The following is a 27,293-nucleotide window of genomic DNA, read 5'->3' as shown; positions in this document are numbered from 1 at the left end:
TGCAAAAAATATGAAAGAATTTTGTATCATATGATGTGAAAATGCCCATAAATGTAAGCAAAAATGTTAAAAAGCCAATATGTAGCATAGTTCAGAAAGTTGACCTGACTGAGCAAAATGAATGTGATTTTTGGATTCAGCACACCAAAATTATCCTAAATCAGCTCAAAAACTTAAAGAATAAATTTGTTGTTGACCAGTGATATTATGCACACTCTGCAGGAAGGACTTTTCTTTCCACCGAAGGTCTTTGAGCTTCAAATACCACATTAATGCGAAGCATATGTTAGTCAAGGACTCTGCTAGCACTTTGGCTAACATGTTGCCCAGTTTGCAAGAAACACGTTAAGTGCATATATATTTCCTTCTTTCTTGAGTCTGTTGGCTCATGCAAAATGAAATGCGATTGATATACAGTAGATTAAAAAGGAATGATATTTAATCGTGATTAATCGAAATTAATCCACAGCAATCCTGCAATTAACCCGATTAAATTTTTTAATCGTTCGACAGCACTCATTTATTTATATCACTTAGTATTGAGAATATGTTGGGATAATTTAGGATATTTGGATCATTACTAACAACCATCGACTCTAAGAAAACATGTTAACTTGTGAACTATAGTTTTAAGGAGTTTCTCTTTCTCTCCCTTTGTTGTTTTGTTTTAAGCAGTCCTCTTACCCTTAGTAGATTTTATTAAAAAACATGTTAATGTAGGTTGCAAATTAGTTTACATATAGATACACTCATACAGATATAAGACTTACCGCCCCTTGAAGAAAGCAACGTAAAAGATGGGAGCGTACGCATTCATAAACTTGAGTAAAAAGGCCTTCAGGATGAGACGCTCCTCAAAGTTGGTTTCTGTTTTAGGAATCTCTGAAAAATAAAATGAAAGTGTAAAAAGGTTTGGTATGATTTTGATGTGTGAGGTTAGAGGTCAACAAGAAACAGCATGGTAAGTCAGTAGGCAGTATTTTCAGGCAAAACTTCCATAATGACCTTTTAGTGTGTTGGAATTCAAGAAGTTTGGTTGCAAAACAAGGCCTGTCCTGTCTCTTATTCTGTTTTCAGCTCCCAATAGAATTTGGCTGATAACAGATTTTCAGAGAGGAGGGACATAAAAAGGTGACTGACAGCTGTGGTGACAAATTGCTATCAACGATAAACCACGAAATGGCTTCACTTTTCCATCATGTAACACTGTACTGAATCATCTATCCTATAATCAGTCTGTTTTCTAAAATCTAGAGTTTCCTTCCCTGATTTCTGCAGCTTTAAAGGTGAATGGAGGGGATCATGTGCAGAGACATTAACTTTGGCTAACGCTGTCAGATGACAGTACGTGTCTCTCGTTTCAGGCAGAAAGAATTGAGGCCGTCACTTTGGCTTTTAAAATGCAGTCATAACATGATCACTGTGCTGGAAGTAGGTTAAAATACAGGCTCTTTTCACATGGAATATCCCGTCTCCTCCGGAAGACTGATGGCATGGATGGAGCGTGGATCATCAAAGTTTCATCAGCTGTGGTTTCTCAAACACACAGACAAAGATATCCGACTAGGCTTTCGGCTCTCCCAGTCACTATACTACAGACATGAACAACTGTCTTTGTCTACCTAGTTCAGTCAGCCACACCGCTACAGCTCCGTAGATCTCATCGAGGATCAGAATAACCACAAGGTTGATCATGACTGCAGTGGCCGTCACCGTCACACGAACATTGGACTTGATTTCTGGGTCAGGGCTCATCGCCATCAGGGCTGACACTGTGATGCGGTAGATGATAACACCAAAAACTGCTGAAAACGTCAGCCCAAACTGAGAGCGAAGAGAAAAGAGAGGGAATAAATTAGTCATAACTGAACCATATTTGTCTGATACCCACAGTGCAGTGGCTAGAATTAATATTTCAAAGATCACATCCATGTAGGTCACTAATGCACTTATTTATGTACGTTATACATGTTTATTTTTCCATACGTTCTGAGAAAATGAAGTACAGCATTAACCTAATTTTTATATACTAACCATAAAGAGAATAGAGGAAACATTGATGCAGTATCCAGGAAGACGATCTTTCCAGGTCAACTTCTCTACTGCAGACTGACAGGAAATAAAGGATGGACCAAGAGGAGAAACAGAGACAACAGTTGTCAGTCACTCATGCAACGGCCAATGTTTCATTAGCTTTGGTTTGGAAATCTACAGTGTGTAACAACCAGCCTCTTACTGAGACACCTCAGACTAGAAACAAGGTGGAAAAAAAAGAAGCTGTTTCACATGGTGACACTGACTTAGAAAAGAAATCTCAAAGTCCTGATGTGAGGTCACCAGAGGTGTCAAGTAACGAAGTACAAATAGTTTGTTACCTTACTTAAGTAGAAATTTTGGTTATCTATACTTTACTGGAGTGATGATTTTTCAGCTGACTTTGTACTTCTACTCCTTACATTTTCACACAATTATCTGTACTTTCTACTCCTTACATTTTAAAAATAGCCTCATTACTCCTATTTCATTCCAGCTTGTCATAGTTCAAATTAAAAAAGAAAATCCAGATAAATGACCCCATCCGGATAGAGTGAATTTGAGGTTGGATTAGAAGTACAAACATATACCATTCTGACACCCTATTGGTTTGTACACGATCCATCCGACTTTTGCACCATTCCAATACTTATATTAAATACTCATCATACCTTCCACTCCATGAAACACATGTTAATGCACAGTAGGACACATATATGGTTCTTTAATACATTTGCATTGGACTAAAATGCCTTTATTTTCAATGAGTATATATGCAGCTGAAACAGGTAGACTAGTGCATCCCAAATGTTTCAACATTAACATTTTCATTTAACATTATAGTCATTATGGCCTTTAGAAACATGTTTTTTGGGGAGGTGGGGTAGTGCACTATAGGCCCCTGTGGAACCACCTGAGCTTTTGTCCTAATGGCATTTTTTCCCCTTACATTTACTTTGATATTTTAAGTAGTTTTGAAACCAGTACTTTTACACTGTTACTGGACTAAAAAGCTTGAGTTGATAATTCAACTTCCACAGAAGTCTTTTTAAACCCTAGTATCTGTACTTCTACCTGAGGAATGAATGGGAATACTTTGGACACCTCTGGAGGTCACAGTTCTTTTTCCGTTAAATGGTTTGTTAAAACTGAATGGACACTAAAGCAGCAGTACTCCTGTCATCTGCTGTTCACTGCCACCACAGGACACATTATTATTTCTCAATACCAACATAAAAGAGCCCAATAGCCATTTTTACAGTCCCTATCCTACATATGGAGACAAGCCTGTGTGAAGTTTCTATGGACATTTGGACACCCAGACATGTCATTTATCCATTTTCTCAAACAATAAAAAGTTACTGCCTATGGTGAATGTAATGTAGAATGAAATGTAAAAATATAACATTCTGCTCCAATTTACAAATTCCTGATCAGACCTTAGGATCACACCACAATACAAGAAAAAGTAATGGAAAATAAATAAATAAATAAATAAATATATATATATAAACTATGATTGTTAGAAACCACTATGTTTCAAAATAAAAAAACACTCCATTGTTATTTCTTTCCCACTCCTTTTTATAATACAGACATGTCTGACCAATTTTCTCAGTTTAAGACTAAAGCCACAGCCGATTTAAAGTCAGTGAACCATAAACCCTGAGGAACAAATACATGTATTCTATTATGTCTCATTCATGTGGTGTGGTAGAGAATATGGACCAATTACAGCCAATGAAAAAACAGTTCTGATCAGATTAACACAAAACCAATTCAAAACTAGTGTTATGAAAGTGACACACTATTATAAAAGCTCGCCAACCTTGCAGCCATCCCATAATTAGAAGAATAATTGTTTGAAATGATTTTTTCAACAAAAAAGCTGACTTCGTTCAATGAAAAACGAAATGTCCTATGAGTATTTTAGTTATATTTGATGTGGTCTCTGCTTGGACAAATGCTCTGTATGTTCAGGTATGTGACCTCTTTCACCTCTTTCACCAACAGACATTAAGTCTGAGGCAGAAGCAGCAAAGAAATGTTCCCACAAACATCCACACAACCAGAGTGACAGACAGGCAGCTGTGGAACAAGCTCAACTTTCCATTTAGAAGCACAACAGCACCATCTAGTGACTGTACTCATACAGTACACCTTACAACACCTAATGGAACTAAGAGAGAGTGATGTCTCAAAGGTGTAAGCTCATTCTACAGGGTATCCCAAAAAAAATTTATACACACTTTCAATAATTGTAAAGTAGGTGTTTATTAAAATTCATTTAATTTTCCAAATGTAATAGAATTTACAAACATCATTTATTGTTTTGTCACTTCCTGTTCTCAAACTGACATCCGTTCTGGTCCAGACACTGCTGACAATGCCAAGCAATGAAATCACACACATCACCAAACAATTCCCTTGGTATTTGTGTGCATTCACATTTCATGGCTGCTCTCAGTGGGCTCTATGCACAGCCCCACTACTTCCTGAACTTCAGGTGGCTTCTTTATTTCCTGTCTTTCATTATTGGACACACTGATTAATCCATGTGTGCCTGATTAATGAGTAGTCATAACAAGAAGTAGCAGGCACACCTGGATTAATCAGTGTATCCAATAATGAAAGACAGGAAATAAAGAAGCCACCTGAAATTCAGGAAGTAGTGGGGCTGTGCATAGAGCCCATTCAGCGACTGTTGCAGGTCTCATAGCGTAGACTTAGTCTTTTAGGTATCCCCATAAAAAAGTTTAGTGGTGTGAGGTCTGGTGAAGTTGCCAAACAGGTGGATTGGACGCAGGGGTTTCGTTGAACACCCTCTGCGTTCACCAGACCTCACACCACTAGACTTTTTTAATGGGAATACCTAAAAGACAAAATCTACGCAACGACACCTGCAACAGTTGCTGAATTGAGAGCAGCCATTGAACGTGAATGCACACAAATACCAACGGAATTGTTTGGTGATGTGTGCGATTCCATTGCTTGGCTTTGTCAGTAGTGTCTGAACCAGAACGGACGTCAGTTTGAGAACAGGAAGTGACAAAACAATAAGATGATGTTTGTAAATTCTACTACATTTGGAAAAAATAATGAATTTTAATAAGCACCTACTTTACAATTATTTAAAGTGTGTATATATTTTTTTGGGATACCCTGTATGTAATTGTGGTTTTATTTGACAACATATACATGAGAGCAGGTGTAGTATATGCACTACTACGTTACATGATGTAGACATCTGAGCTAATATCCATCCATCCATTTTCTGAACCGCTAAGTCCTCGTCAGGGTCATGGGGTCCTAAGGGTGGGGTACACCTTGGATGTGTCAGCAGTTCATCACAAGGCTGACATATATAGAGGAACAACCACTCTGAGCCAACGTTCAAGTGTGTTTTATAATAAGCATTTGTGTGGTGTGTTTGAGTCTGCGTCTGATATAGAAGCAGTGGCTGACACCGAAAATGCAGCTCCAGATCTTAACCTGAACCTCAAGTACTAACAGGAGAATTCACCAAACACTGTTACTGGAGGAAAACCCCTGCAACACACAAGCTCCACACTGAAAAGACCCAGTTTTGGATTTTTTTTCCCCATTTCATTTCACAGTTGAAAGAAGCTACAGTGCTTTATAAGTCTACAGGGTGGGGAAGCAAAATTTACAATGAACATTTAGTTGTTTTTTCTCAGCAGGCACTTCGTCAATTGTTTTGAAACCAAACATATATTGATGTCATAATCATACCCAACACTATTATCCATACCTTTTCAGAAACTTTTGCCCATATGAGTAATCAGGAAAGTAAACGTCAAAGAGTGTGTGATTTGCTGAATGCACTCGTCACACCAAAGGAGATTTCAAAAATAGTTGGAGTGTCCATAAAGACTGTTTATAATGGAAAGAAGAGAATGACTATGAGCAAAACTATTACGAGAAAGTCTGGAAGATACTATTAAAGAAGAATGGGAGAAGTTGTCACCCAAATATGTGAGGAACACTTGCGCAAGTTTCAGGAAGTGTGTGAAGGCAGTTATTGAGAAAGAAGGAGGACACATAGAATAAAAACATTTTCTATTATGTCAGTTTTCTTGTGGCAAATAAATTCTCATGACTTTCAATAAACTAATTGGTCATACACTGTCTTTCAATCCCTGCCTCAAAATATTGTAAATTTTGCTTCCCCACCCTGTATATGCAGTACATTTGTGTCACACAGACACATTTTATAGCTACTAGCACTACATTTACATAGGTGTAAATATGTAAACTATATTAATACATGAACATCAAACAGACTGTGCTTTTTCCTTATTGTGAATGGTTTAGGCCCAAAATACATTAGAGACCTTCTAGTCCAGTATGAACCATCCAGACCACTCAGGTCATCTGGTGCAGGTCTGCTCTGTGTTCCCAAAGTCAGAACTAAACATGGAGAATCAGCGTTCAGTTTCTATGCTCCATATATCTGGAACAAACTACCAGAAAATATCAGGTCTGCTGAGAGTCTGAGTTCTTTTAAGTCCAGGTTAAAGACTCACCTGTTCACTGCTGCCTGTGACTAAAAGGCTTTTGACTTTTTAAATTTTATATTCTCTTTGAAACTCTGCACTGCAACTTTTACTTTAATGTGTGTTTTTATTTTTATTTTATTTTATTCTATTTTATTTATTTATTTATTTATTTGATTTTATGTGTTGTTTTCTTGCTTGCTGTTTTTGATCACCTTTTATATGTTTCTTTTATAATGTTTTAAATGTGTTTCTTTTTGTTTCTTTTATTTCAATGTCCTGTGTGAAGCACCTTGAATTGCCTTGTTGCTGAAATGTGCTATACAAATAAACTTGCCTTGCCTTGCCTTGTCTTGTGAGCTTAGCCTATATATTAGACCTGCATTTAAGTGCTAACAAACCCCTTTGGCCCTGGTCTAATTTTTCAAGCATAGTAGAGGTACTTCGGGTGCACACCTGAGGGATCTATTTAATGAAGGACACAAAGACCTTCAGAATAAAAATGTGTCTGTGTATCTGTGTGTAACAGACGGTTAGCGGGGTAGATATCAGACACAACGGTGGTAAATGGGTCAGGCGTTATATTTGGACACCATAAGTCCATTGAGGAACATTTAACCAAGACATCATCTTGTGACAGAGGCTCTATCTGTATTCATTCTCCTTCCTCTTTTTTAGACCACCTTAACAGTCAAGTGTGCAAGATTCAGAGGGATTGTGAGGGTTCGAACAGCAGACAAGCGATGCTGAAATATCCACAGTTTTAAAGGATGGTCTGGCCACAGTACGGGGAGGGCGGGGCTTATTGTTAACTGCTGAACCATTCCATCCTTGGCTCTTTCTTACCTTTGTTGGTATGTGCTTGTCGTTGTTTACCATGTTGGTATGTTCCACTTCCATTGCCATTGTTGGTAAGTGATTATTGTTGAAATATATGGTATTATAAGTTATGCAGACTATCATCTAAGTGTAATATACATCAGTTTCCCTAATCTGTTTTCTATCAGTTATTTACATTATTAGGACTCCAAACAGATGTTATCATATCATTAAGGAAGCAAAAGTAATGTGTTATTTTGTATAAATGTGAGATGGGGCTGGGATTTAATTAGTTTTCTTCTTCCTGCTACTTTTTGAGCAATACATATTGAATTTATTTTGTTATTACTAGTGTACATGGCAGTTGCTATTTTGTCTTGATCATTTTTATTTATTAATGTATTTGCTCGGATATTAGTTCCTTGTACACAAAAAAAATGCTTAATTTTTTTCTTCTGCTCAAAACGAATGAATGAATGAATGACATAAAATGTAATATTCATAATTAGGTTTTCATTATACTATAATCACACAAAAATAAGAAACAGAATTACCTCGCCGAGTCCATGTAGTTCAGAATGGATGTTCTGTATTAAGGTGCATTACTGTGTACTTATTCTGCTTGTTTGACCTAGAGTTAAAAACCCTAAATTAAAACCCCAAATAGACAAAATAAACAGACACTAATAAAGTGACATTCTGCATTTTTTGATCTTTCATAAGGGAAGGACATGGGATAGTTCAATATGTTCAAGATTCAAGATTCAAAGTGTTTACCGTCATGTGCACAGTAAAGGAACAGGTTTCCCTGTACAATGAAAATCTCACTTTGCTGTCCACACTGAATTTAAGATAAGTATAAAAGTCTAAGTGTAAAAAAATTGGAATAGAATTATTCAACTAGGAAGCGGAGCGAGCAAACACGTTCACGGGGGACGCCATCTTGCATCATTAAATATTGCAATATCACCTCTAGATGTAACTAAATATTACAAATTGAACCTTTGATGCAAAAATTTTACAGATATTTTACTCTTCAAAATTCTTTGAATAATTAAAATGCTGAAGTTAATAGTGAATTTATGGAAACTTAGAGATCATGATAGCTGACGATTTTACAATAATTGTGATTAATGAACTCCAGTAACTGTCTTGTGTCTGTTCATTTCACACCACTAGTATAGTAAGAGCCTAAAGTATTTTATTTATGCTCATATAGTTTAATTAATGGAGAGGCAGAGCCATTTGTTGCCGTTGGACTCTGGAAAACATAAATAAAAACTGCATTGCTGTTTGCTCTTTAAACTGTAAACAGAAGTTGTACACTTCAGATTTCATATAAATAACTTAGATATTTACAAAACCTACTGCTGAAATAAACAAAGAAATTATTGAAAAGGTAGAAGTTGAGAAACCGAAGATGACGCGTCAATTAGAGGATGCCATTGAAAGAGTAATTGTCAAATGTCAAATCGAGGAAAATGTGTAAATGCAATGAAATTGGTCAGCATCAACTTGACTGAGCAAGATATGGTTCCTTTAAAATAAAATCTGAGATGTGATTTTTCTGCATATCTCACAGTCTCAGGTAACAAATCAATGGTTCAAGTGCTTGTGTATGTGAGAAACAGAGCGAGTTCTGTGTCGCCATAGTGACGGTCACTAATCTTACCCCTGGCTTCCTGCCCAGCGTGCCTACCTCCTACTCAGCCGCCCTCCCTCTGATTCTCCTCATCACTCTACTTCTCCAGTCTCTCTCTTTGCCTTTTTCTTTCTTTTATATGTATTAATGGCTTGAAAGTTGCTATAAGAACATTTTTACCCTCACCCCCGCAAGGGTACTGCACTGGAGTCCATCTGTATATGCATGCACGTACAGTACGTCTGCACTTTTAACTCAAAATCCATATCACTTTTCAGTTTGAAGATTTTACACAATTTAGGTCCCAACCATTTCTCTGTCCAGATTACAGACCAAAAGAACATTTTCATTTTGATATTTGCGCTATTTGATGGGTATTCATACTTAGTCTGATAATAGCACCAACAGTAATGACACAGAACCTCCCATCCAGTCCTCCCTAAGTAATTTCAAAGGGCATCATTTAAGGGTCACTGAGGCACAGAATGGGCACAAAATATACTCCCCATTTTCAAATACAACAAATGCACTGCAGACAGACAGCAGAACACATCTACTGAAGCAAACAGAGACCATGCAGATGGAAAAGCATAAATAAATGTACATTTAACTTCAGTAAATTTGTGTCTTAGTTGTTACTATTAAATTGCACTTTATGAGACGTAGAACAAAACCAGCTTGGGCAATTAAAAACAACCCATCACAGTCAAGCACTGCTAATAACAATAATGACTTGTTAAAGGAGGTAAGTCCTGCCATCAAGCATCAGAAGCTGTAATTAAGATTATTTTATTATGCATGACTTCAAATGACAACTGAATAACAATATTTTACATTGTACTGTTTTAATGCACTACATGGGTGATTCTTTTTCTTTTGTTCTGTGCAGTTCAGGTGCATTGTTGATTCACTGAGACCACAACACCCCCCCCACAAAGCCTGAGATTTACAAATTTTGAATGAATTAAAGTATGTATGAACATATGAACAATTTGTTGCCCGGTGTAGGAGGAGGTAGGGGAGGTGGAGGTGGTAGTTTTTTCACACATGTGTAGGTTGACGAATAAAGCAGTGTGCAAAGTGCAGAGTAGGTCAGATAAATGAACACAAGGGGTGGGACAGACTAAGGACTGAGCAACTGGACAGAAAAAGGACCTTATGACCATCTTAGACTTCCATACCTGTCTGAACTATTGCAAAGCTCCAATAAAGTGGGATTTTACTGCTATTCTGAGGCTTAACTCCACACACCACATGAATATGAACACATGAAAACTGCAACAAAGTCAGAAACAAGTTTAGAATATTGCTCAGTGTCTGATCGTACAGATTTGGATGATATCACTTGACTAGTTCAAGGACATCTGTATTATAGAGAATCACAAAACACCTATGTAGAATAGAGATAGACCGATATGTTGACCGGCCAATGTATCAGGCCGATACATTGATTTTTATGTTTATTTTTATTTTTTTCAATATCGCCCATCTGCCTTAATTTTTTTTTTTTTTTTTTTTGAAACCCAATATTTGATCAGTAGAAAAAATGTTATAAGATATTTGATCAGGCACCTGTGTGGGTAGGACTTTAAGTTGAATAAATGTTAAAAGAGCACTATGTGTATGTGTGTTAGTAATTTCATTTATATTGCTGCATGAGTGTTTCAATTCTATTTTATGGTCATTGCACTTTAAAAAAATATCGACCCCAAAAATCAGCTGTAGATATCGTTCATCGACTGACCAAATCTTTAAAAATTGGCATCAGCCTTAGAAAAACCCATATCAGTCAACCTCTATTGCAGAGGCTCTAAAGAGGTTTGTTGTTGTTCTTTTTTTGTGTGTGTGTGCTTTTTTTATGAACATCACTATCCCTTTATAATTTTAAGTGTGTTTTACATTTAGAATATTTGAAGCCCTGAAGTGCACTTAAACCTATTAGAGCTCCCTGACAAAAAGTGCAGCTCTGCAGCCTGTGTTAGTGTTGTTTTAATATGTCACTTCAGATTGAAACAGACAAACAAATAATGCATCAATGCTGAAACCGCAACTCTACGTTCATCATGGATGGTGGAAGGTCCACAAAAACTGTCAACAGGATTTTTACATATTTGTCCATTTTTATGTGCAATATCACTAGAATCGATGCATTTCACTACATTATGTCACAATACAGCTCATAAAACTTGTATTAGAGTTTAGTATCACTTCACAGACGAAAAGGCAGATTAGTCACACTTTTCCACAGTACTTTTTTCCTTATGTGTATTTTTGATGTCTTCCACACACACAGTATCCATAAAAGCGAACCACAGGACTTGATAGTCCCTCATTAGCACCAGTGGCTTCTCTTCAGGTTTGTCTTAAACATGTCATTAACTACCAGCAGGGCTAAATAAAGCCCAGCATCTCAACCACTTCAGTATTTCACCTGCTCTATAACAAAAATTCTCCATTTTCTAGAGTTTCCAAACACAGTTCCTCTGTGTCTCTGAGAATAGGTACGTTATGTTCCTCCACTGCTAGTCGAAAAAAATTCTTCATCTGTATGTACTGTATATAAATGAATGGTCTCGGCCTAACATTAGCTTCGGTAGACTGATTAAATTTAATAACCAACCTGCTTTCTAAAATAGCACTTCCTTGGAAAAAAAGAGAAGAAAACGGCACATGAATTATTGAGCGTTTAATTTCTAACTCATTAATAGAAAAGAGAAGCTCAGGCAGGACAGGACAGGAAATGTGGAAAGTGATATGACAAGGAAGTAATTAATATTTTTTCATGCTTTCATGCTTAATCCCACAGAGCAGCTTTAAAAGGTCACTTAACCCGAGTTTGTTGTCAAAAAAGATGTGAAATATAGAAAAGGATGCACAATTTACAAAAGAAATACCTGAGAAGTTGCAACTGTGGCAGTCAGAGGATGGGACAGGAAGAGAAGAACAGAGAGACAGCAGCCTGCAGGAGAAAAGAAGTGGAGGGGAAAATGGAAAAGATATGGGAAAAAGGGAAGGAACAGGAGGAGGAGGAGGAATAGGGAGGAGAGCAGAGGTTACCGGAGTTCCTGCAGCCATAGCAGCCAGCAGTTTTTGTCTCCATCTGTCCTTCCCTGTCACTGTCCCGTCCTCCTGCTTCTCTGGCTGCACGACAGAGGCAGATGGTTCAACGAACGAACGTGCATCCATAAAACATGTAGAAGACAGCAACCACGTGTCAATGTACATTACAATTTGGCTGGGAAATTTTGAAATTTCCTACTAGACAAGTTTGCTTTCAATTCACGTATTAAACTGGCTATATGTCGTGTTTCTATTTCAGATATTAGCAAATTACCTGAAATTATCATCAGAGTGTTTAGAACAAAGAGCTCTGAAGGTATGTAGAGATATGGATGTATGTGACCACTAGGGGGACTAGTGAGTAACTCTAAAAACTAAATCCACAGAGTCTGTAACTAAAGTGTCAGAAAGTGATGACATGGGATGAGAACCACTAAGAAACAACTTTTAGAGTCAAAGAAAGTGAAAATGTGATAAAAGCTACAAGTACTGTTGTTGTTTTCACCACTGGACACAGCTCTAAATGAAAAGAATGGAGTTTGATGCTGAAATTGCAACGTTTCTTCTGCACAAGTGACTTTGATTATGAGGCTTATGAATGTATGAAGATATTATGTGATGTTCTTATCTTTGCGAAGTTCACTGTTTGTTGACTAAACTGTGACAGTTCTGACCTTGTTTGGACGACTCTAAACAGATGTTTAGTTCAGCTAACAGAAAACAGAGGTGGTTTAACTGTGGCTGTTCTCTGAGTAAAAACAGAGCTAAGCTAACAAAGCTATAGTGTAAACTATCAGCTGACACAGCCCATGAAGATTATAAGATAGTCTTATAGTGTTATAGAGTGTTTGTTTGAAGAAGCTTAATGATACCATAATACAGGGTGGGGAAGCAAAATTTACAATGAACATTTAGTTGTTTTATCTCAGCAGGCACTACGTCAATTGTTTTGAAACCAAACATATATTGATGTCATAATCATATCTAACACTATTATCCATACCTTTTCAGAAACTTTTGTCCATATGAATAATCAGGAAAGCAAATGTCAAAGAGTGTGTGATTTGCTGAATGCACTCGTCACACCAAAGGAGATTTCAAAAATAGTTGGAGTGTCCATAAAGACTGTTGTAATGTAAAGGAGAGAATGACTATGAGCAAAACTATTACGAGAAAGTCTGGAAGATACTATTAAAGAAGAATGGGAGAAGTTGTCACCCGAATATTTGAGGAACACTTGCGCAAGTTTCAGGAAGTGTGTGAAGGCAGTTATTGAGAAAGAAGGAGGACACATAGAATAAAAAACATTTTCTATTATGTACATTTTCTTGTGGCAAATAAATTCTCATGACTTTCAATAAACTAATTGGTCATACACTGTCTTTCAATCCCTGCCTCAAAATATTGTAAATTTTGCTTCCCCACCCTGTACAGATGTGTGTAAACAATGAGTTTTTATACTTTATTCAGTGGATGATACAGTCTGTGGATACATAGTGTTGATGTGTTGGTGGTTTTGTTAGTCTGAAGTGTGTTCTGGTACATGATTTACTCCTATTAAAAGTTTGGAATATCAACACTACATAGAACCACTTTAACCATTTCATCAATTTTAACCATCTTCTCTTGATAACGACATTATGTAAACCTTAACATAACTGAAACACTTCTATATAAAAATGTATTGATATGTATTGTTTAATGTGCCAACACTTTCTGTTGTAGTCCACTGCCACTCCAAGTTCTTCTCTAATTGTTTTTTTTGTTTTTTGTTTTTTTTAAGATCTTTCCGTTACATTTTTGAAAAATATCCACTATAGGATTTCAAGTTATGAATAAGTTAGGAGTTAGTCAGTAATAGTAAATAAATGGTGGCAACGAAACATTCAACATCAAGTTATTTAGAGCTAACCAGGGTCAATATTTTCAGTTCTTTAGGGAACTGAAGCATATATTTTGGGTTTTTTTGATACACAAACAGCAGAGGGCGCATGCTGACACTTTCCCTAAAAATTACAATAACACCTGCTGGATTCTTTTGGTTCACTATTTTTATCCTGTTATCAGATTTCAGGATGTAGCCATGACCTCATATCCTGTGAATTAGTTCCTGCTTTTCCCTGGCTGTGGCAGGAAGCCATCTGTTGCCACTATGAAGTGTAAATGGGGCAACATGACTCAATGTGATTGACCCAATTCACAGAAGGGACCTAGATCTTCCCCAATCATTGTTATATTATCACACTGAAGTCTAAATCATCCAAAGTAAACTAAATATCAGATTGTCATCCTCTAGATAATCAGGAAACAACTACATTTATTTTACTATAGACTCTGGTAGGTGGAAGCCTCAGCAAAAACATAATTTCTTCCAGAGAATGAGAAATTCCCATTTTTCCATATTTGCTGCAACTGTGATAATATGTGGAGACACTAAATATGACTTTGAAATGTGGTTTTGTGGAAATAAATGTCATGATTTGTTGTACATGTCATGAATGAATGAGTCCCAGATCCACCTGAGAAAAACCAGTTCACATGTTGTTCATATATAACACCAACAGAGGACTTACTGAAGCAAACGTTATGGGAGACGTGGTTCTCAGCGCTTAAATAACTGAGGGTATGAATTCCTCCTACCTCGTTCTTTTTCTTCTTTTTCTTTTTTTGCTGCTTCCTCTGTCGTTTCTGAAGGACGATGTTCTCATATTTTGGTCTGGGGTGTTCCTAGCAAAAGGACAAGATAATGTCAAAATCTGCATAGTGTGTAGATGTACTGCATGTGTCTGAACATCTGTTTTTCTGTTATGAGAGTATGAACAGGTAGAGAGAACCAAAACAGTGAAGTAGTCGGCCAAAAGGACAACCAAGCGCAAAGATGGATAAAGCTACACCACTGGACTTGGATGTTCATTAACCTTAAATCTGCAGTGGTTCTACAGGGTGGGTGAAAAGTAACTAGGAATCAGAAATTGCTTATAGAATTTTTTGTATCACTGAAGTCATGACGAAAATACTTTTTAAACAGACAACACTAATGGGACTTTCCTATTTTCTTTTTGTCTTATTTCTTATTTTAGGGATTCAGGAGGTTCTCAATGATATCCCAGACGACGTCCTTCAGAAGGCTGTTCATTCCATGCCTGTCCGTTTAAGGAAACTGGTTGATGCCACCAGTGCTTACTTTGAAGTATGAAGATTTACTTTCATTTTCTCATGTAATAAAGAACATATATCATTTATTTCAATAAATTTGTAATAGGAATATGGATTCTATTACCAATTTTTAATGCCTAGTTACTTTTCACCCACCCTGTACATTCAGAAACACTGAGTATGTTTCCATGCACACTAATATTCCACTATTATTCTATTATAAATTTGATAATATTCTAAATTCAACTGGTGCAACACAAACAGTATTTCCCACTTGGATATTCTGAATTAGACCTTTTTCTGAAATGAGAAATTTCCAATTCAGACATGTGGGAAATTATGATGGTTTTAAGGGATTTTTTTGGAAACACATGGAAAATCTAATGTGGGTGTTTTAACTGCAGGTTAAGACCCATAGCCTCTGTTTACACTCAGCGAGAGGGAAGAAAAAGATCATTTCTGGTCTGAAAGAGAAAAAAACGTAATGGTAAATGTTATGACTGAGGTTACCAACAGGTCAACAGATATGATTAAATATTGAAAGGCTGACCTTTTCCAGAAGGGGTTTGAAGGAACAAGAGAGGGAGTTCTCACAGTGGAAAATGTGCCACCAATAGAAAGCTTTATTTTTAATAGAGCATGTATGGCTGCATGTAAACAGGATTATTAGGGGAGTATTTATTTTTATTTGAAATGAAAACAGCTGAAATTTTGCTTTTTCAGAATTAAGAAAAGACACAAAATATTGGTGTGCATGCAAATGTAGAAATGCCCCCAAAGATAAAGAAAGGACAAGAAAACTTGAGCTGTGCAGAATTGTTCTGTGTCAGTTATCATTTTAACCCGGTAAAGCTTGAACCATTAAATCACTGACAGAAAATTCCAGTTCTTTGAAACTGGAGCCTTTATTGGTCCTTCTGAACAACCAAAACATTTTTTTTCATATATCAATTTCCATTTATGAGTTTCAATTTTGTATCATATTTGATACATCAGGTCTCAATGCTCAAATATTATTATTTTTGAACAAATAAAAAAACATAATATAACAGAAACACATTTAACAAAGAGGCAATTCCTTTCAAAATTGGCAAAGTTCTGCCTCATTAATGGCAGTCTTGTAGTGTCACTGGAAAGGCCTCTGGTGAATGAATTCCTCCCCCCTGGTGGATTATCCGTATATTGCATGCATCTAATTGTATATATCAGATTTTTCAAGAAAAAAAAATATCACACTGTTCATGTAGAGGGCCTCACAACTCATGTATCAAATATGATACCTTTGGTGTTATAGGGTTAGTGTGTGATAATGTTCCGTGTTTAAATGTATGCGTGTGCTTTAGTGTGTTTCTTGTGTTTGTAATGGTAAATACCTCATCCTCCTCAATCCCTGTCAGATCCCAACTGAAGCTCAAACTGATCTGACGACGTTTCCAGTGCTCAAGGAACAGAACCGCTACACAAAAACACAAACATCAATACTTTATATGGCAGTCTATAAGAGTCACACTCTCCTGGTGGGATTTCTACTGATCATCATATGTAATTTAAAATACTACAGATACATCTATTTTTTGCTGTGCCCTCATTAACCTTTCATGTGACCTGTTGTTCCCAGCAGGACTGGAAGTGAAACAGGTCATAGAATAGTGATGAGTATCCCACCTTGTTCACACACATATGCATACACACATATGTCCTTCTACACACGTAATCTCACCCCACAGAGACATGAAGATGGCAAAGAAGACGGTGGCGGGGTTGTCGAAGAGGTGTGAAGCTCTGGCTGTGCCACACGCCGTGCTGAGATGCCAGAAGTCACAGGCTCCGTCACACAGAGGACACATGGTGAAATTAAGACGCTCGTCACACATCTCAAGACTGAGGATTGAGAAAATTAGGACATTAGTTACAGGATATCAGAATCAGAGTTGCCGTGCTTGGTGCTTTTTAATAATCACTGGGCAAAATTTCAATAATTAACTCATAGCATATTGTATTTAAATTAAAGAGGATATGAGAGTTCTGCATCTCCTCTCCTTGGATGTGTTTTCAGGCTGTAGAAAATGCACCCAATAAGGCAGGGTTTGTCTGAATACAAGTGTTTTCATGCGGGTAATAGGGTGAGATACATGATTGACAGCTGTAGTTTCTAATCACTGCTCAGATTCTGTAAAAAGCAACTTGAATGAACACATAGAGCTGTAGAATTCAGGGTTTTTTTTCCCCTGATTTCAGTTTTTGCAGCTTTAATGCACATCATTTCAGAATTAACCCATAAAGACCCAGTGCTACTTTTGTGGCAGTTCCCAAATACATTTTTCACTATTGCTATCTTTCTTAACAGATTTATCAACATTCTTTTTTTATATTACCCTCTGCATTTTGCTTTTTTTTTGGTGTAAATCATGCATTTTCCTATATTCAATTCACTGATCATATAGATGTTCATAAAAACTCAGAGTAAATTCAAAGTTAATTCTATCAAAAGAGAGAAAAATGAGCAAAAAATGACTTTTTCAATCCAATCTCTCATTAACTGAACAGTGTGTCCGTCCACTGTCATCGATCCAACTCCAGGGGTTTTACTGGTGAATCAATGTTGCAGAAGATGGCGGTGTTTCCATGGTAACTACAGAGCCTCTGAACATCCAAATGGGTCATATCTGATGACCATGAAAAGATGACAAACTGCATTTTACACCAATTAATTACTTGTATTAATAGGATGAGTGGATCAACAGGTATTAAACAGTTTAGATCTGTGGAAGGTTTGTGTCGCTGGTGGCTGTTTGGGTCTTTGCAGGTTAAAAATGGTAATCGTACCGAAAACAATAACATCTAAAGGTCTCCACTGCAGACATTGCATAAAGTAAAAAAAAAAACAAAAAACTCCCAGAGATCCTTGTGCCTGATAAATTTTTACCATTGCAAATGAATGGAACTTATAACACATTATCACAATACAAGAGTCTGTGCTTTGACCCTATTCATAGTCGGTGTAGGCTGAATTAATAACCTTTTGCCTTATGACACATTCGCACACACACATACAAATAGACACACACTGCCAGCCGTACCTTCTGTGTTCCTCCCACACAGCCTTACTACCCTCACTAAAGCCAGATACAGCAGAAATGTGGGTAATCCCTGTCTAGTTTGTGTACTGTGTATGATTTTACAACTGTATTTTCCCAGTTAAGTGTGTTACTACATTTTAAACTGTAGCTCAGTGTGTAATAAAATAATGACTTTTTGTGTGTGTTCACATAACTGTACATGTACGTACCTCGGTATATTAGTATCCACTGTAGCAACCCCATAGCCAAACACAATGATTCCCACGATGGAGGCTGGTATCAGCAGCTGAGTGTATACACCGAGCCATGCAAAGTAAAGTCCGATCTTCTCCCCAAAATACTTCCTGTGGGGTCAGAGGTCAGGGATTATGAAGTGAAAGTCACAGTAGAGTCACAATCTGCTCTGGCATTGCCACGGCACAGACATAAATAGCGATGAACAAGTATGAGAACTTTTACCGCTGATGTGACAGAACAGATATAAAGGGGTGATATTTTGCTTTTTTTTAAAAAATGGAATTATACATTTTAAAACATTTCCCTGTGGTCTGCATAAACTGTAAATGCTATGTTTGGGTCTGAATTCTTCATTAATTCAACTCCACAGGTCCATCTTCAACCCTATTTCTGAGTAATGACACCAGAAAGGTGGTTTTGAGCGCTGGCCCTTTAAATGCAAATGAGCCACTTCAGGCCCCACCCCCTCCAGGTTGTTGGCTGTGCTGCTCTATCCTGTTCAACTAACAACTGAACATTTTAGGTAATCAGTTCAAAGTTTGGACATATTTTCAGTATGGACTACAACGCTGCTGCTAACAAACAATTATGGTGTACTCTAAGAAATGTTCGTCGGAAATCTTGACCTTATATGTGCAAATGTCGTGATGTAACTAGTTGTAGATGTAACAAATTAAGAAGGAATTAAAACAGGTTGTAGAAATCCACCATGTACACTTTTGTCTATATGAGCTCTCCCTGTCTTTAAATGTATACAAGCAAGGAATGGGTGAACATGTGAATATAAAGTTTGAAATTGTTACTTAAACACAAGCTGTAATTAAAAATAAAGTTGTCCTCCAAAGAGGGGGGTGGTGACGGGTTAAAAAAAAAAAAAAAAAAAAAAAAAAAAGAAGAATATCAAGGGGAGCCTCAAATACTTTATGAAGTTTCCCTTGGCAAAGCAAATTTGTTCAGCACAACAAGGCAGCCAGACTACCATTCTGCTGTTATGATGCTGGACAAGACAAGTTAAAAAAAAAATAAATAAAAAATAAAAAATAAAATCCACTCGATTTTTGCCAAAACAAATATAAAGATATCTTTGCAGCACCTGGAGAGTTCAAATTCAAACTTTTTGAACTATCAGGGTCCCCGAATACATAAAATAAATGTTCCAAAGATGAATAAAAGTGGGTTTAGCAAAATATGACCCCTTTAATGATTTTTATAGTTTTGAGTCGAGTGTCTGTGACACATTTTCTTTTCAGATTTGCATACAGGTGACATTTAGTTACTGTCGCTGAACTGCATTAATCATAATGCACTCTATCAATGTAAGATGCTTCTGTTGGAAAACAAAATAAACCAAAAACATAAGCACATTTTTGATACCTGACGAGATCAATGGGCTGGTACTTGTAAAAGGCTGAGTATCTGGCCCACTCTTCATGGAGAACCTGACCATGAAGAAAAAAATGTGAAAAGAATGATGGAGATAGAGGAGTCAGCATGAGTACATTTTCATGTTGTGTATTTACTGATTCAACCCTAGAGCAGAGCTGATTGGTTGAGTTGAACCTCAGTAGGTGGAGGTCCAGTTAAAAAAAAAAAACAACTAGTGTTATTACTATCAAAGAATACTATAATGAGACAGAAGCATTTTCAGAAAATACAGTCAAATCCTACATACAATAACTGAATGAATAAAAAAAAAGAAGCTGTAATCTATTCATCCTTTCTGTTTTCCTATGAGTTTGATGCCCTTAGAGCTGCCCAGAGTTTGAGATAAAAGACGGTTTATTGAACCTAAACTCCATCTGCGACAGTGTTGGACAGATGGGGAGGAGGAACAGTCTAACACAAGAAAAACACAAAGATATGCTGGTGACATCCATCAAACTACTTTTATTTATTTATTTATTTATTTATTTATTAATTATTATTATTATTATTATTATTATTGGGAAATTTCGTGCTTTTCAGCGGCTGGAAGGGCCATTTTTCAGAGACAGTGCAGTCATACCTGCTTAATAAACACATTGCATTAAACATTTAGAATTGTAACCATTTTAAATATAGTGTATTTATGGACCTGACTGTATTTTCCTTATGTCTGTCTTTGCATCTCTTGTGAAAGATAAAAAGAAGCAAGAAAAAGACGTGAATGTTGAAAATGTAGATGCAGTTGAGGGAACTGGGATGGGAAGGTGAAATATCAGCTGAAGTGTTAGTCTACCTGTCTGTCATTCCTCTCCTCTGGGTGTCCAATGACCCTATAATCACCCTGGAAGAGTGAGAGGAGGAAGTGAAAAACATGAACAAAGGTCGTAGCCAGCAAGTACAGCTTAGAATAAATAAACACACAGACATACTAATACACATAAACTGTTCAAACATACTGAATACACTAACATTTGCATATGCAAAACACATGGTAGTATGCAGCACACTCCCACAGACAAAAAGACAACTGTTTCTGTTTACTTTGATGAAGTTACAAACATCCTCTCAACATTTAACTGTCATTTTAAAGCATCATGCTAAAGGTTTTTGCATTTTTAGCTCTACACATGGAAATGCAGTTTAAAGCACTGACAGTTTTGGGGCTGATTCCTTCTTGTGCTTTAGATCAGCGGTTCCCAAACTTTTAAACTCGCAACCCCCATAATAACGATGCCAGAGACTGGCAACCCCCACTATCCCCAAAGGGACTGAAACATTAAAAAAAAAAACAAAAAAAAAACATATGTACAAGAGTCATGCAATGATACTGTGGCATATTTGCTGCATTGCATTGTGGGTACTTGACATTTTACTCATTTTGTTCTGTTTTATGTGCAGGGGTTCAAAAGGGAGTTTATGTTAATGTTTATTTAGGTTAATGTGTCTGTTTTACAATGTTTATTGGCCTTTTTATGTTTATTTTTATTAACCCTTTGATGCATGAATGATGAGAACCTTAGTCAAGTGTTTTTATTCCTCTTTAGGCATGAAAAAAACACTCAAATGTCAACTCAGCTGGACAGGATGCGTTTAATTTTTGAAGCAAAGAAACATGTATTTAAAATGCAATATCAGAAAGTGATATACTTTGTGAAAACTATGAAACAAAAGCATTTTTGATGCAGAAAATCTGATGTTTTCTCACCTTTTATCATCCTCTAATACTAGTTCTTACTCACTTCATAGAGACAATATAAACAAAAACTTTTTGTTTGAGAAAACTGTTAATTACAGTCTAATAATTAGCAATTGATTTACTCTCAGTCATGTTACTGCAGATCAGGTTTATCAAGAACATAAAGTTACAGTAACTGTATGAATTGCAGTGTATGAGATGGTGCATAACTGTCCACTATGTTGGCTGATATGGAACTAAAACAACAAAATCCATGAATACACAAGAGAACAGCTGTAGAATAGCTGTCTACTGAAGTGATCAGTATGCATGAAAGGGTTAATATGACAACAATGCCTTACCTGTGTGTCGCTATCAAGTTGTTGTTCATGCTGTATTAGTGTAACCTTTGCTCTTTCAACATAAAGGTACTTTTTACGCACCTTAAAACTCACAATATCAATATTTGTCCTTCAAAGTACAGGAGCAACAATACTGTCCTTAATCAGTTGTAACCACCTCTGTGATCACATTAAGAGGTTTCTGAAAATCATCTTGCGACCCCCCCGCTGGTGTCCCGTGACCCCCACTTTGGGAACCCTGCTTCAGAGCATTGAGTTTCTAAATAGGTCTAGTACATGATAAATAAATAACATTCATTGATAATTAGTATTTGGAATTTCGTCCATTAGATTCCAAGGTAGAAAGTTTTCAAAACTTACATTATTATTACAATTATTTTCCTGTTCTCAGAAACCAGGGAGAATGCCACAACAGTCTTTGCTTGCACTTGCATCACCAAATAAATTACAACAAAATGGAAACTAACAGGAGCCTGAAAGATATTGCAAAAGTCTCACTTACATCATGAAGAGGGAAGGCAGCATCATACACGCCTTTAGCTATCAATGTGCTGATGCCTGGAGAAGAAAATAAGATTCAGAAAGTAAAGATAAGTCATGTTATTTTGTTATGTTGTTTCATGCTTTTGCTACACTATTTTGTTATGAGTTTGGACTGAAAAGAGGTCTTTGAATCTTGGTTACTGAGTAGATTAGAATATTGTTCATCAATAATTACTTTTGATAGTTTTAGTTTGCGTGTTTATTGAAATAACTTGTAGAGAGAAGACATTTTCTGCACCCATCTTACAGTAATGCACTAATTCCTCATGGTTATGACTTGCTTTAATACAGGGTGTCATAAAAAAATGGAACATTGTAGAAAGTCTGCAGCTGAGGAGTTTCCTACAAAAAAATGGATTGTTCAGTAGCAACTGTGCACAGGTAGTGAGACTCAATTACTTTTTCCAATTTCTCTTAAACATCTCTTTAATGTTTTTTTTTTTTTTTTTTAATTGGGATGAAGAGCAACAGACACTGATTCTCAGGCTACAAAAGACGACCCTTCATCCAGAACTATTCCTATCCTTTTACTGGATTGCTCAAACCTGATTCAGTGACACATTTTAACCTGCCAAACACATTTTCCTTGATTAATACTTTCCAACATGTTCAGCAGAGTCCAATAAGGTTGAATGAGTATGTTTTGTTTGCCTGTTAAGTACCATGTGCTGCTCTTCATCAGGACATAACCAATATTAGAATAAAGTTCAATATTTAGGTGAAGTGGAAAAAGAAACTGGTGTAGCGGTCGCAAAATGAAGGGGGGGTTTGCATTTAGTCGAGTGAATGACAAGTCTGAAATATTATAGGAGACACCTGTGATAAATACCCTCTAAATTATGCATGTTACTTAATATCCTTCCTTGCCTTTTTTTGATATTTGGTAATTTAAAAAAAAAAAAAAAAAAAAAAAGCTGACTGTTACCCTGTAGTTAGTACATTTTATATTTTTATATGAATACTTTAGATGTGTATATGTTGTAGCTGTGTGTTATGCAGATGTTTACTTTGTAGTCTATCTGACAATAAATAACAACCACAAGTTCAGTCAAATGCATCATAATCTATGCTTGCAGTTCTCTCAATTAACAGAGTTATGTTCCAAAGCAGGGCTCACCAACCCTGGTTCTCGAGATCTACTATCCTGCATGTTTTAGATGTATCCTCTTCCAATGCACCTGATTCAAATGATAAGCCTGATTACTGAATGTGTATGAATTATTACGTATTTAAAGACACTTGTGCTTATTTAAAAGTTACTGATAACATGAGACATTGTGCATCATCTGTCATGTGATATCACAATTAGTACTCTATATAAACAGCTGTGTGTCATGATCTGTCCCATGTCTGATGAAGAGCTGTGGCCTGAAACATCACTACTTGTGGTGAATAAATATGTTTTGGGAGCTCACAGGTTGTGCAGACCTTATCTGATTATTTCATCCATTGTTTTTTTGGGATCCTGCACACCTTTCAGTAACTGAATTCACGTGTCATCACCTCTTTTCAAATGATAAGCCCATCATCAAGCTCTGCAGAAGCCTGATAATGACCGTCAGGTGTGGTGGAAGAGGGAAACATCTAAAACATGCAGGATAGTAGCTCTCAAGGACTAGGGTTTGTGACCCCCGTTCCAAAGCATATGGAACCTTGACCTTTGACCTCTTAAATGTAATCAGTCTTTTGTGAATCCAAGAAGGAGTGTCCAGTCCTGGTCCTCAAGGGCCGGTATCCTGCATGTTTTAGATGTTTCCCTCTTCCAGCACACCTGACAGTCGTTATCAGTCTTCTGCAGAACTTGATGACAGGCTTATCATTTGAATCAGGTGTGATGGAACAGGGATACATCTAAAACATGCAGTATAATGCCCTTGAGGACCAGGATTGGACACCCCTGATCCGAGGGAACATTTGTGTCAAATTTGAACAAATAATTAATAACAACTTTTATCAAGCTAAGATCATCAGAGATGATATGTTTTCAAGGTAAAAGGGATTGATGGACACATGAAAAAAAATGTAGAAATACATAGATGCATCTAAAAATAGAGGTTAAATATAACTCCTGTTTTTTGGTGTCAGGCAGTGTGGGGATAGAGGAGGTGCTACTTTTAGTCATTGGAAAATCCCACATGTGAAGTGAAAGCCTGACCTGTGAATGTCAGGGTGGACACTGATACATCTGATGACCTGGCACACACTACAAGCTTTTTCATCCAAGTAATTAATCAATTAATTATCAGCGCCTCAAAGGGGGCTGGGAAATATGCAGTGATTAGCTGTGCTATTAATGAAACCCACAACCAACACACATGCACAAATGCCTGCTCACTCAACTGTGAGAGGCTAGAAACAACCACAATTCCCAGAGCGCACTGCTTCAATCTCAGCCTGACCCAGGAAGTATGACCCACTTGTAGGGAAAAAATGATAGAGAAGGAGGAGAATGGCAGACACAGTGGGAGTGGGTTTGAAGCGTGAAGGAGACAGAGAAAATGGAGGTTAAAGATATGTAAGTCTATTTTCTTCTCCCCCTCTTTCCCTGCAGCCTCCATCAACACCCGCTGAGACCTTCTGCTGTGATGGGGACGCCAAGCAGACATATGGTGGACACATGAAATGAAACGGGTGTCAGTTCACTTCTATGGGCCTCATGAATATGGAGGCAGTTGTCGTACATTATAAAATTCTATATGGATATTTAAACACTTTGTGAATACTGAGTAACCTAATTGCAGAACTACTAGCACTTCATGAAGAAAATTTAATTTACCCTGAAAAACACTGACATGTTGATTTCTTTAACCCATAAAGACCCAAACATCCACCAACAATCAAAATCATCTACTGATCTAAAATGTTTAATAAGTCTTGAACCACTAATCTTATCAATACATGTAAGTAATTGAAATAAAAAAAGCAGTTTCTCAGCTTTTTATGGTCATCAGATATGACTTATGTGAACGTTCAGAGGCTCCATAGTGAACATGGAAACAGTCATCTTTTGCAACATTGATTCAGCCGTAAAACATATGTAGTTTGATTAATAACAGTGGATGGAGACACTTACAGATGTATTTTGTTGTCTTTTTTCTAATTTGATCAAATAACTTTTGAACTTCCTCTGAGCTTTTATGAACATCTATGTGATCATTAAAATAAATATAGGAAAATACCTGATTTTCACAGAAAAATACAAAATACAGAGGGTAATATTGTAATAAATGGTGATAAATTACTTGGGAAAGACAAAAAAAAACATTTTGGAAGTTGTGATAAAAATAGTCGTGGGTCTTTAAGGGTTAAAGGGTCGAGTCTATTTTATGTCATCAGTGAAACCTTATGTAGATGTTTTCATTTTAAGAGATATTGCGAAAATGTTGATTATGAAAGTTAAATAATTGATGTCACTGCTGAAGCAAACATGCTATTCTAATTGTCCCACAGGACATCTGTCATTGTATGAAGTGTGAATGAGACGAGACTCTTTCTAAGAACAGTGTGGTAGGATCAAGGAGATTCTAGAAAAACACAAACAGACTCCGTCAGCTGAACAAACAGGTGTTAGGGGATGGGGTGGAGGAGGAGGATTTCTCTCTGTGTTGCTGCTTGCCAATACATGCAGTAATTGATTCATTTCTGCATCATTTTTCACTAGGAACAAGAAAATGGGAAAATCATTGAATTCTGCGTCATGTAAATTTTTCTTCCAAGCATTAGATTTACTCTGTATCAAAGTTAATGTAATTAATATAATCAGTGACACATATAAAGACAAAGTGTTGCCCATGAACTGTGAGGAGTTCATACCGATGGTCTGACAGGTTCGCACACACACTGTCCGCCTCAGGATCTCATACACCTGAAAAACAAGGGAGTCCAGATCAGTGAATCCTGGACAAACACAATACACATAGGGGGATCCCAGATTAAATATAAATAATACTTACTATTCGACCCCTGGTGGTGTTGTCAAAAAATGTGTCTTTAGATGTGATGTTGTACCTGAAAGAAACAATAGTACATATTCAGATATACTTACCTACGTAGAGTCTTATTAGGTAAATAATAGTGCACTAAAGGGTGTATGAATGTGTGTCTTACAGGTGAAGTTTATCCCTGGAGAAGCAGTGTGAGAGAAGTTTTGTACGTCCTTGCTCTGGATGTGGTACTTTGGGCTGGAAAGGCTGGTTCAGTTTCCTCCACACTGTGCTCATACTGGTGCTGAAACCACTTTCCTCTTTGAGTTCAAAACTCTGATAAAACAAAACAAAACAAAACAAAACACAGCAGTTGTTAAAACATTGCTGTCTTCTTGTCTCCTCCAAACTCTTTACAAGCAAAACAGAAATTTAAAAAAAACTCACTGTAAAGTAGTTTTAACAAAATCAGCTAATAAAAGGCAAACTGCTGTTGAAATGTGTTCAGCTCTCACCGTCTTTGTGGGGACTTTAATTTTGAGAAACTCTGCCTCTCTGCAGAGCACCGGCCAGGGCGCATGGATACGAGTGAAGCTGGGTCCGTGGGTCTTGAACTGAAAAACACACAACATTTTATCTGACAGTGAAATTTAAAACTCAGGTAGTGTTAAATACACTCCAAATTATTTGCTACTTTCCAAGATAAAAAAAAAAAACAACAACAAAACTTAGACTTAGAAGTGTTAGATAATTTTAGTTAATTTCATATTTTAAGTGTTCATACATCTGTAGACATGCTTATTTCTAGAACTTTAATTCA

General features: G+C 36.7%; 1 protein-coding gene across 2 annotated transcripts in view; it reads right to left on the bottom strand.

Moving 5' to 3' along the window:
• The window catches only part of ano2b (anoctamin 2b), a 101,089-nt gene that overhangs the window by 42,511 nt on the left and 31,285 nt on the right, over nt 1-27,293 (bottom strand). The window contains exons 5-19 of one of the 2 annotated variants that reach the window (XM_030150482.1): nt 26,989-27,087; nt 26,658-26,809; nt 26,504-26,558; nt 26,364-26,415; nt 22,510-22,565; nt 20,764-20,811; nt 19,920-19,984; nt 18,518-18,652; nt 16,949-17,109; nt 16,602-16,684; nt 14,713-14,799; nt 12,070-12,153; nt 2,035-2,109; nt 1,623-1,824; nt 771-882 (exon numbers count right to left, since the gene is read on the bottom strand). In XM_030150482.1, the coding sequence (XP_030006342.1) occupies nt 771-882; nt 1,623-1,824; nt 2,035-2,109; nt 12,070-12,153; nt 14,713-14,799; nt 16,602-16,684; nt 16,949-17,109; nt 18,518-18,652; nt 19,920-19,984; nt 20,764-20,811; nt 22,510-22,565; nt 26,364-26,415; nt 26,504-26,558; nt 26,658-26,809; nt 26,989-27,087 (1,466 nt within the window). The remainder of the gene's footprint in view (nt 1-770; nt 883-1,622; nt 1,825-2,034; nt 2,110-12,069; nt 12,154-14,712; nt 14,800-16,601; nt 16,685-16,948; nt 17,110-18,517; nt 18,653-19,919; nt 19,985-20,763; nt 20,812-22,509; nt 22,566-26,363; nt 26,416-26,503; nt 26,559-26,657; nt 26,810-26,988; nt 27,088-27,293) is intronic. The other variant, XM_030150483.1, reaches the window with a different exon arrangement.

This window comes from Sphaeramia orbicularis, chromosome 12 (genome assembly GCF_902148855.1).
Source record: "Sphaeramia orbicularis chromosome 12, fSphaOr1.1, whole genome shotgun sequence".
NCBI classification, from domain to species: domain Eukaryota; kingdom Metazoa; phylum Chordata; class Actinopteri; order Kurtiformes; family Apogonidae; genus Sphaeramia; species Sphaeramia orbicularis.
Note: the sequence above shows the minus strand (reverse complement) of the source record. Positions and strands in the feature narration are given on the sequence as shown.